Below are 12,030 nucleotides of genomic sequence, written 5' to 3'. Positions count from 1 at the left end.
GCTCCAGTAGAGTTCATCAATAACCCACACAAATCCAAGGGGCAACTTCCTATCCTTGTCACCTTCACCTTTATGGTCATACTGAGATCTGTTTAACACAAGAGGCCTAGGTCTAGTATGAGTAGTAGTAACTGATAGGTAGCATTAGCAGGACCTTCTAAAACTCCATGATACCCCAAGGTCTTCACATATTAATTACTGTCCCAAATCCAAACTTCAGCTTATGAAAGCAATCTGGAATGTCAATGTAGATATGTGAAGATGTAGGGTCAAAAACCATTTCTGGGTAAGCTCCTGATTCTCAATTCCAGCTCTGACTTCCCTAGAGTTTAAGACTTCCACATTCAACCACCTAGAGACCCCATAGCTTTAGCTTTAACATGTCCCAAACCCTACTCATCAGCTGATTCATCCCAACCCCCCTTATCACCTTAAGGTGGGTAATAAGGAGACCACCATCTACTCAACCACAGAATTAAAAGTCTGGAATCAAGGACACCAGGGTGGCTCAGTGGTTGACCAGAGGTCATGATCTCGGGATCCTGGGATCGAGTTTTGCATCAGGCTCCCCGGAGGGAGCTTGCTTCTCCCTCTGCCTATGTTTCTGCCTCTCTGTGTCTCTTATGAATAAATAAATAAATAAAATCTTAAAAAAAAAAAAAGTCTGGGAATCATCCTTTACTCCTCACCTTCTACCATCTTCCATACCCAATTACCACATCCTACCAGTTTTAGATCCTAAATTTCTTAAGCCATCCCCTGGATCAACTAACCCATTATTGTCCACACTTTTCTTTCTTACCTGGACTGCTACAACAGCATCCTAAGTGATATAGCTAGTCACTGTTCATCCTCCACACTACTACAAACATATTTCAAATGCAAGCCTGAATAAGGTGTTCCCTGATAAACAATTGTTTATTGGCATATAATGATCAAATAAATCCAGAGCTTCTTAACGCAAAAAGGCTGCCTCCAAGCTCATCTCTCACACATTTCACACTATAGTAAAGACAATGTCTCAGAATTCCTCTCTTAAACTTGCCATTTCTTACCCCTTTGTCTTTATACATGTCCTTTCTGCTATCAGGAATATTTTTTCAAGCCATTTTCACTTGGGAGAGGGGAAGGCTGCTGCGGGAGCAGAGAGGTTAAGTGGAAGGAGAAGGAAGAGTCAGAATGAGGAGGATGGGGGGTAGCTGGAGAGAGAATAAGGGGAAAAAGAGGAGAAACAGAAATCCTCAAGATCTTGGCTACACACAAGTACCTGCTGAGCCTTAACGGAGTTAACTGGCTAGGGGAAGAAAAAGCTAATCAACAGTACAGACATACAGTTACTAAAGGATTTTGGAGAAAAACCTGACCCAATTTATATTTTAAGATTACTATAGGAAGAACAGTGAGAAGAATGGAAGCCATAAAACATTAGGCCACTCCTGTAATCATACTTATATTAGGGTGACAGCAATGCAGGTGGAGAGAAATTAACAGATTCAAGAGATATGTTGGAGATGAAGCTGACACAGCACTGTGATGGACTAGATGTAGAAATACAGAAGTAAAAGAAATACCCAGGGTAACTCCAAGACTTCGAGCTTGAGCTAATGGCAGACTGTGGTATTTAATATTAAACAAAAGGAGAAATTTAAAACAGTAAAACTCGGGACACCTGGGTGGCTCAGCGGTTGAGTGTCTGCCTTCAGCTCAGGGCGTGGTCCTGGGATAGAGGATCCAGTCCTGTATTGGGCTCCCTATGGGGAGCCTGCTTCTCCCCCTCTGCCTAAGTCTCTGCCTCTCTCTGTGTCTCTCATGAATGAATAAATTAATAAAAACAGTAAAACTCATGAGCTCAGTTTTGGAAAAGTATTGAAGGATGAGAGATCTACAGACATCAAATAAGTAGCTCAATATCCTATACTTCACTACACTTCCTTTACACATTGGTATTATAGTGAAATTATTTAGTGTCAGCTTCCCCACTACATCATTCAAAAGCAGGTACCAGGTCATTTCAACCTTGTTGCCTCAGAACCTAACACAAGACACAGAACATAGGAGGCACATGAGAAATGTTTTCTAAGCAAATCTTAATACTCTCTTCTAAAATACACCTCTCAATAATATTGAATTATTTATCCCTCCAGACCACACAGATGTCTTTCACTCTTTTTGAAAACTGGGATGAATAATGCATTCCATTCTCCAGAATTTTGCTCATTTTACCCACAAGCCCACAAAGATGATACTAGTAATCTAGCAATGTCAAGTTTTCCTTCTTTGCCCTCATTTCGCCCCACCCCATAAGACTCAAATGCCTTCATCCAACATTTACTAAGTGCTTATGTTCGGCAAGCTAAGGTAAACAATGGGCTTAGCAAAATTGAGATACACGGTGCCTTTCTTTTGTTCTTTTCTGAGTAAACACAGACACACAACACAAAGATGTAGCTACTTTCACACAGGTATAAACAAAGTGCTTTAGGGTAAAGAGGTGCCTCACTTTCTTGCAAGTAAAGACCTGAGAAAACTTCCCTAAGGCCATGGAGGAGATGGGATAGGAGAAAATCTAAAGGAGATTCGTTGGTTCCTTCCCCATAAAGCCAGGTAAATATCTGCAATTATTCCCCCTATGCCAAATTCCTTTATCATCTACATTTATCCGTTTATAATCCTCAAAGAAAAAAAATCCCCAAATAAAACTGTAATAATGAACTTGGTTTTTCAAAATGTCTTTAAATATACATACAAACATTTGCAAAAAAAAGAAAAGAATAGGAGGATACAACCCAAAATGTTAGCAATGGTTCTTTGGATGGTAAAATTAAGGATAACTTAGATATTTTATTTTTCTTTTTGTACTACTGTTTCCTCCAAGGTTTCCCAGAATAAGTATGAATTACTCTGTTAGTGAAATAAAAAATTCCAAAAAACCTGAATCTACCAGATTTAAAACAAAACAAAACAAAAATTGTTTTTCTTAAGGTAGTATTTAGTGTTTTGTCAAGGGTGAGGTAAACAGGCAGAGAATGGGAATTAAATTCACACAATCCTTCTGGTAGTCAATCTGTCCATAACATACATCATCCAAAGACTTAAAAATGAAATTTTTGATTTAATAACTCCACTTCCAAGGAATTATTCCAAAATAAATAAACAGCAGTACAAACAAAACGGTTCAAGGATGTACACACATATTTATAACAACAAAACATTAAAATCAACTTTACTTTCCAAAAATTCATTCACTCATTGAACAAATATTTATTGAGTACCTACTATAATGAAGGAACTGGAGATACAGCAGCGAATAAATTGTACAAAAATCGAGACCAAAGGACCTGCCCTCAGTGGAGCTCACAGTCTAGTGGGAGCTGGAGGATGGGATAGAAATAATAAAGAGAATAAGTGAGTAAAATATTTGCCATGTTCTATTTGGATATAGACCATGATGAAAAAATTAATCAGAGAAGGGAGGCAGGGAATAAGGGGAAGGTATTGTATAGATAGTCAAGAGAGGTATAAGATGGTAACATTTGAGTAAAGACCATTGCTTTGGGGACACCTGGGTGGCTCAGCAGTTAAGCATCTGCCTTCCGCTCAAGGCATGATCCTGGAGTCCAGGGATGGAGTCCCACATCGGGCTCCCTGCATGGAGCCCGCTTCTCCCTCTGTGTATGTCTCTGCCTCTCTCTCTCTCTGTGTGTATCTCATGAATAAATAAAATCTTATTCCTAAAAACTATTTACTCCTCTGTTAAATCTATCACACTTTTTTAAATTGGTGATTATATAATACATTTCTTTATTCTAAACATAGAAATGAGCTAAGATCTAATGCTTTCACAGACCTACCTTAAAAAGTCCACTTATATGGTCATTCATGGTCTGCCTTTACCACAATTTTCAACACTCTCCCAACTTTACTACTGTCCCAAGTATCAGTAAATCTCTTCATTCCATTCATCTCTTATTGAACATTGGTCTTACATCATAATAAAAATAATGATCTTAATAAATAGAATAAAGTATCACTAAATGTTCCTCTATGGTTCAGAGTTACACCCTGATGGAATGCAATCACTCTAAACTTTGATTCTCAAGTATTCCAAACACAGTTCCTTACCTCAAGCTCCACAATGAATGTAATGTTACATGCAGAGAAATACAGCAGCTTCTATTCACACTGCAGCTTTCTAGTTCAGGATTATCTGAGTTACTTAAAGGTCTCATATATTCCCTTTGCCAGAAAAAAATTTGATAGATGATACCAAACAGATAGTGTGCCTACTTAGACCTCCACTCCTCAGTTTAACGGCACTTCAGATGACCATGGGAAGGCTCCTAAGCTCTAAAAATGCCTGCAGTTGGCAAGAATTAGGTAAAGCTACTGTTTTGTTTAAGCATGGGACTAGTAAATGTTCTCTAATAAAGTTACTCCAATTCAAATTTTGTACAAAACTTGGACTGATCAAACAAAAAACTTCAGCGTACCAATGAAAAAATGTACGGCGCTATTGATAGACTGGGTCATTGACACACTGAAATGACTGGGAACCCATGGTTTAGGGCAGGGGCCAAAAAACTTCTCTGTAGAAGGCTAGAGAGTAAATATTTAAGCTTTTTGAGCCAGATGGCCTCTGTTGTAACTACTCCCTTGCCACTATAGTATGAAAGCAGCCAGGTAATATGGGGGAAAAAATGGGTGTGGCTGTGTTCAATAAAATTGCACTTATAAAAACTTTATTTATAGTCCCACGGGTCACAGTTTACCAATCTATGGTATAGGACATCAAGCTAAACGTGTTCTGACTCTAGAACATCTCCAGCAGGTTTTTTTTTGTTTTTTTTTTTTTTTTTTTGGTTTAAGCTAAGTTCCTGGTGTTGTCTCTTTTTCTTAAAGGGTGAGGTGGGGGAAGGGGGCAACTTCTTTAAATTAGCTGACAATTTTAATCATGTTTTTTACAATGAAAGAAAGTGTGTAAATACAAAAGAGAAGCAGTTACAAATTCTAGATAAAGGCAGAAGAGTTACACACAAAATGATTTACAAAGTGAGCTATATGGATTTAAAACCACCTTATAAAGAAAGTTATTAAGTTGTGAATAAAGTTTAGCTACAAGAATTTCATCAAAAATATTTTCATTATAATGAAAAGCTGAAAACAGCCTATATATGCTACATCTAGACTAGTTAAATAAATAATGGTACATCATACAATGCCACCATTTAAGATAATAGAAAACATTTATTGATTAAAAAAAGATACTTTTCATGTGGTTATTCTTTAAAAGCAGGTTACAAAGCTGAATGTACAGTATGATCCCGTTTTTGTGAAAATAATGTACATATATACAAATAAGCATACATAAAACCACCTGGAAAAATAAACTAACCTATTTACAGTGGTTATCATGGACTGTAAAATTATGATGATGTTACCTTCCTCTGGCTTACTTGTAATCTCTTAATTTCTTTAGAAACATATATAGATATGGTAATAAAATTGTTTTTAAAATACAAACTAAGACCTCAAATAGGTACAGCATTAATTAAGTTAATGTTTCCAAAATAAACTCTCAAAGTAGAGAAGCTGCATCAGTTCTTAGAACTTCAAGTAGTGATTTCTCCTCAGTCTCCAAATGCTAGCTATAAGGGGCCAAGAAAATTTAGGAATTACATATAAAAAATAAATGCATAAAATAAGTTAGTAAGTGTCCTCAAGCAGTGAGTTACTACAGAAGTCTGAATCATATTTCACCTGAACAATCAAGAATGTTTACGATACCATTCCAATTTATCCACTTTATATACACTGCCTCTGGCTCAAGATTTGAATAGAAAAAACAACTATTCATGCCACTGATGAGAGGATCTTCAATCACCAACATTGGGGGGGAAAGAAGAAGAGGGGGAAAAAGTCACACTACAATGTGATGGATCTCAAAATTCCATGAGAATTCCATATTCAGGGTCCAAACACATCTGTAAGAGACTCAAAGGTCAATTAATTGTTATTATGGCAAATGCTATATCAATCTTAGATGGGCTACAGTTAATAGCCAGTATAATTCTGGACCACCTCCCTGGCCCATCAAAAAAATAAAACTCAAATAGTAATTCAATAAAAACTATGTTTTCAAACAAGTCTATGAACAGCACTCACAAAACAGCATTGTAGCAGAAAACAAATACAGATAAAAATGTTACAATTTTATGAAAAATTTTATATGCACCTAGACAAGGGCTCAAAAGAAAAAGCAAATAATTTGCTAGGGTGGTGGGACTGCAAGGAGTCTATTATCATTGCAAAACCAGACCAAGAAAATCCCATTATCATTACATGGCCAGATCAAGAAAGTTTTAAAAACAGAATGCAGTCATTAACCAAATGTAATTTATTCCTAGACAAGCTACACTGTTTTCAACTAGGATAAATCAAAGTCTCAGAAACATGTACATTTATAAACCACCCAATATCTGTACAAATACCTTACTACTATACTAGTACTATATCCAATATTCAACAGGATCAGATTGTGAAAACTCACCATTCAGGCCCAAAGTTCAGTGTCTGTGTTTCCGCTGCCATTATTTTCCGTATTTTTACAATAGATTTTTATATGTGGAGAAACCTGTTAAAGAGAAAAATATCTCCATACAATTAATCAAGAGTAAATGCAGAATCCCAATCCAGAAAGTCTAGCTAGAGTTTTTTTACTTATTCCCTGGCTCCTCTTAACTAGAGCCACCAGAATGGGATTTTTTAATCCCTGTTTATAACAGTATAGCAGGCAAAGTGAAATTTATAAATCCACCTTACATTTCAATTCACTGTCTTCTTATGTTTATCTGGGGAAAGGGGGCATGGTCTAAGATGAAGCTGATCAGATAGGTGGGAACACACCATGCAGGGCACCAGGGACCAAATTAAGGATCTTCTTCATTAGCCATTGAGCAATAGGGAGTAAATGAAGGGTAACAGATTTACATTTTAATTTATATTATTCCCTTGCAATGGCTCTCTAATCACCAGGAGGTATATGAAAGATTCTTAAAATAGGCATCCTCCCTTTCTATCTTATAGTTTCTGCTACAACTCTCCCCACTTTGTTTAGCATGTTTACACACTAGTGATTCTTTTTAAAAAATTTATCTTGAACCATCAAGTTAAAATAACTCAGTAATAAATTTCCTAAGTGACCTTTCAAAAGCCATTTTAAAATATCAGAGCTTAGGGGATCCCTGGGTGGCTCAGCAGTTTAGCGCCTGTCTTTGGCCCATGGCGGGATCCTGGAGCCCGGGGATCGAGTCCCACTTCGGGCTCCCGGCATGGAGCCTGTCTCTCCCTCTGCCTGTGTCTCTGCCTCTCTCTCTCTCTCTCTCTCTCTCTCTCTCTCTATGTCTATCATAAATAAATAAAATATTAAAAAATATATATATCAGAGCTTAAAGCGAAATAAGTCAGACAGGAAAAGACAAATAGTGTAGGGTATTACTTCTATATGGAATCTAAAAACACCATACTCAGAGAAATAGAGTACAGAGTGGCAGTCACCAAGGGCTGGGAGGCAGGGGAAATAAAAATAGGGAGATATATGGTCCAAGGATACAAAGTTCCACTTCTGGGGATCTAATGTACAGCAAGGTGATTACAACTCATAATACCATATTATACACTTGAAAGCTGCTAAGAGATTAGATCTTAAATGTTCTCACCACAAGAAAGAAATAGTATGTGATGGAATGAGGTTATTAGTTTTACGCTAAGGTGGTAATCATTTTGCAAAATATAAACATATCAAACCAACACACTACATATGCTTTAAACCTAGACAATATAATGTGTCAATTATATCTCAGTAAAGCTGGGGGGAAAAAGACCTCAGAGCTTAAAAATGAGAAATACTATAAATATTATAAATATATTGTAAATATCTCCAAGATAAAGTCATATTACCCTGACTCTTATTTCTATTTAGAAGATCTAAAAATAATTAACTAGAAAAAAAAATGCTTCAGGGTGCCTAGCTGGCTCAGTTGGTAGAGCATTCAACTCTTGATCTTGCGGTTGTGGGTGTAGAGATTGCATAAAAATACTAACCAGAAATTAGTCAAAAATGCAGAAAAGGCAAAATAAAAATATGTTAATGTCCATAATCAGCTATTAATTTGTCTACCCTGGGAGGGGAGGAGAAAAAGGGAAAAACTCAGCAGGGTGGGGAAAAAATAAAAGTAAATAAAAAATAATTTATCTGTCCCCCTTCCTGGAAGGTATTTCTAGCCCTATTTCAACCCTGAGGGAGGTTATTCAATCCTAGGGAGATGCCCATACTCTAATTTAACCCTGATTCTCTGCTACCTGACCCCTCAAGCTTGTACACCAGACTAGAGCTGAGATCAACTTAGTGCCCTCCCCACCTCTTAAGCAACTGGTGATTGCAAAAAAAAAAAACCACTTAAGACACATGGTTTTGCACATTTTAACCTCTCTGAAATTAGAATACATCTTAATTAGTATCCTGTTACAACTGCTCTCAGCTCAAAGGAAGCTGTCATTGTCCAGAATAAATTTGGTCATAACCATTCATATTATCATCCTTTCAACTGTATTGTTGCTAGTATCTGATTTTTAAAACTGCTGCTTAAAATGTCTTCAAAAAGATTATAAAATAATTCTAAATTGAAATGATATGTAGTATATATAAAAGAAAGAAAATACAGCAATGGGATATTAGTGAAGTAAGTTTTCATCATCAAATAAATGATTCTAAGTGCTTTACAGAACTTGAGGAAAAGAACCAAATGCAGATGAACTTTGTTAGAGTTTCCTGCTGAGACTGGACAACGCACAACCCACATGTGGCCACATGCAGTAGCCCCAAAGTACTTAAAGAGGGAAAAATTAAACAACTTAGACTGCTTTTGAAAATTTCAGAAGCACCAAATCACTGAATTTTAAATTGATGAGAAAACAATGGAGCATTCCCCCAAGAAACATTTCATCATTAATACCCTTAATGACATGACCCTAAACTGATAGGGAGAGGAAGGAGGAAAGAAATTTCCATAATCCTAAATTCTTCATGATGTAGAAGAGTCAGACATAATATGTCGGAATCTGAGGAATATCTTAACAATTTATTTCACTTCTATTTTCTCTGTAACATATATATAAAATATATATCATATAATAAAATCTATTAGACTTATTTGCTAAATAAGTTTAAAGGAACTTTTTTAAAAATGTAAAATAATGGGCACCTGACTGGCTCAGTCAGAAGAGTATGTGACTCATGGAGCATCTGGGTGAAGCGTCAGACTACGGCTCAGCTCGTGATCTCAGGGTCTTGGGATCCAGTGCTGCATCAGGTTCTCTGCTCAGCAGGGAGTCTGCTTCTCCTTCTCCTTCTACCCCTCAATCAGCTCATGCTTGCTCACTCATGCACACACGTGTATGTGCGCACATGCTCTCTCTCACAAATAAAACATTTTTTTTAAAGATTTTATTTATTCATTCATGAGAGACATGGAGAGAGGAAGAGGAAGAAGCGGGCTACCTACAGGGAGCCCAATACGGGACTCAATCCCAGGACCTCAGGATCACCCCTGAGCCAAAGGCAGATGCTCAACCACCCAGCCACCCCATAAATAAAATCTTAAAAAAAAAAAAAAAAGAACATGTAGCTCTTGATCATGGTCATGAGTTCAAGCTCCATGTTGGATGTAGAGATAACTTTAAAAAAATAACAATTTATGAAAAATGTTTTCTGAATCTAAAAAATGTCAAATAAGAGCTGTCATAGACTACCAGACTAAAAGGAAAAAATGTAAAATAAAAATTTTAAGTAATTAAAAAACTGTGGCAGAGCTTACTTCACAGTATGATTTCTTCCTTAATAATACATGAAGACACTCACTGGTGTGCTCAGGCAGCTCAGTTAGTTGTCTGCCTTCAGCTCAGGTCATGACCCCAGGGTTCTGGGAAGAAGCCCTGCTTTGGGTTCTCTGATCAGTGGGGAGTCTGCTTCTCCCTCTCCCTTTGTGCTCACATGCACACTTTCTCACTTTCTCTTTCTCTCAAATAAATAAATAAAATCTTTTTTAAAATGTTTTTTAACAATCTCACAACCGATGCACATTAGATTCAATTAAATTATGGTACATTCCAACTGAAATGACTTGTCAAGAGAGTGTTGATCAGACTCCAAGTAAGTACCCATTGTAAATCAATACAGGTATGCTGCTTACAAATCAGCCCTGTGACCATATTTGGCATAAATCAATTCAGTGTGCTTTTAAAAAGTATGTGGACCTACATCAACTAAGAGGCTTTATTGTAATACAAAACATCCTGAAGGAGTGTTTTTACTACCATTTTAAACCCCATCTAGCCAAATGTTTTATACTCAAACCCTGTGGAACTTTGACTGCTGGAAAACAGTCAGTTTTATATTTATGCTGAATTTATAAAGCAAGTCAAGATTTTAACCAGACTGAATTTACAAGGCAAATGACTCTCAATTAAAAACTGAATTATTTGATAGTTGTATTAAAAAAAAATTTTTTAATTCCCCCTTTCAATTACTACCACACAAGTCTTGGAAGCACAAAATTGTGTGAGCACCATTACTACAAAGAATGCCAACGGAGTCCTTAGAGTTGTGTAACACCTAACCTTCCCAACTGCAGGGAGCAGTCTTGAATTACAGGAGAAGCCTTAGACTAGACTTAGACAGTAAGGAACAAGCAAGGAAATCCTGTTCTGGTCCTCTTTACCATTCCACCTATAAACCTTACAGGTAGTGCAAACATTAAAAGCTATTCTTTTTAATGTCCTAGGCTGGAAACCTAACTACCATTTATAACATGGTTTCCATTAAGATTTCTGAAGAGCTCTTGAGGACCTAAGAATAATAATCTACGTGACTTAATTATCAACTAAAGACACCTACATTACTCAGAATGGTCTTCTACTTGTTCTCCTTTATAAATTAAAAAAGGAAACCTAAGAGTCACAACCATTGAAGAAATCTCATTCAAAAGCTTATAGTACTATAATCTCTAATTCTGAATTCTCCACCTCAGACTGCCCCATCCACATCCATTTAAATGAGCCCAGTTCTAATGTATTTACATATGTACTAGATAGAGTATCTTACTCAATACCTCTGCATTATAAATTAGAATGGAAACTGGGTGTATTTCTCAATTGTCCTTTCTAAGGATGCAGTGAGGTCCTGAAATGCATAGGGTTCACCTTGAGCTACATGTTGTCACCATCAGAAAACAGCCCTGAATTTTCACAGCAAGTCAGGATTTGAACCAGACTCTGGATGCTGTGCTCTACCTTTCTAGATTGCCTTTTCTTGAAACTCTCCTCCATGACCAGCATTGCACTGGTACTGTTTTTTCCTATCTTCATTTCCTTCCTATTTAGTTGCTATTCCCTAGGGAAGCCCCTCCCCACACACACCCACACTGTGATACAGATTTGATTTTTTTCTCCCATGACCCAGATGCTATTTCCAGCTGCCTGTTCCACCTAGATATCTACCTCAACAAAAACTGATCAAGGTACCATTGTTCTCAGAGTTCAGTAATTAGCCAGGCTCAAAAGCACAGAATCATATGCAACTCCTTCCTCATTGCTTCCTTATATCCTGTCATTTTTGTCTCAAATTTGGTCAATTTCCTTTTCAAGATTTCTCTTGCATTCTTTCATTACAGTTAAGCCTTTGTTAACTCACGTTTGGATTATTACAATGAAATTTCTAATCTGTTTCCCTGAATCACTAAGTACTCACATCCAACAAGATCAATCTTCCTAACGTACTATTCTGGTCATGCTTACCCCTCTGTAAAATGGTCAATTAAACCTACCTACCATGTATGGTCAAAATTCTTGGTATTTTAGGTCCCCACCAATCTGATAATCCCTACCTTCTCAATTCACCTCCGAACTCAAGGCCAAATGAGAACTTTATACTCTCCACTGCATTCTCCTTCTTCTTCTTTTTCTGTGCCAATCCTC

General features: G+C 36.9%; 1 protein-coding gene across 10 annotated transcripts in view; it reads right to left on the bottom strand.

The window, feature by feature from the left end:
- The window catches only part of GIGYF2 (GRB10 interacting GYF protein 2), a 135,456-nt gene that overhangs the window by 101,072 nt on the left and 22,354 nt on the right, over nt 1-12,030 (bottom strand). For all 10 annotated transcript variants that reach the window (XM_038574200.1, XM_038574202.1, XM_038574204.1 and 7 more), the window contains exon 3: nt 6,548-6,631. In XM_038574200.1, coding sequence (XP_038430128.1) covers nt 6,548-6,588 — 41 coding nt within the window. In that variant the 5' untranslated portion in view covers nt 6,589-6,631. The remainder of the gene's footprint in view (nt 1-6,547; nt 6,632-12,030) is intronic.

The sequence above is a fragment of the Canis lupus genome, chromosome 25 (genome assembly GCF_011100685.1).
Source record: "Canis lupus familiaris isolate Mischka breed German Shepherd chromosome 25, alternate assembly UU_Cfam_GSD_1.0, whole genome shotgun sequence".
Lineage (NCBI taxonomy): Eukaryota > Metazoa > Chordata > Mammalia > Carnivora > Canidae > Canis > Canis lupus.
The sequence above is the reverse complement of the archived record's forward strand: the minus strand, read 5'-3'. Positions and strand labels throughout refer to the sequence as shown.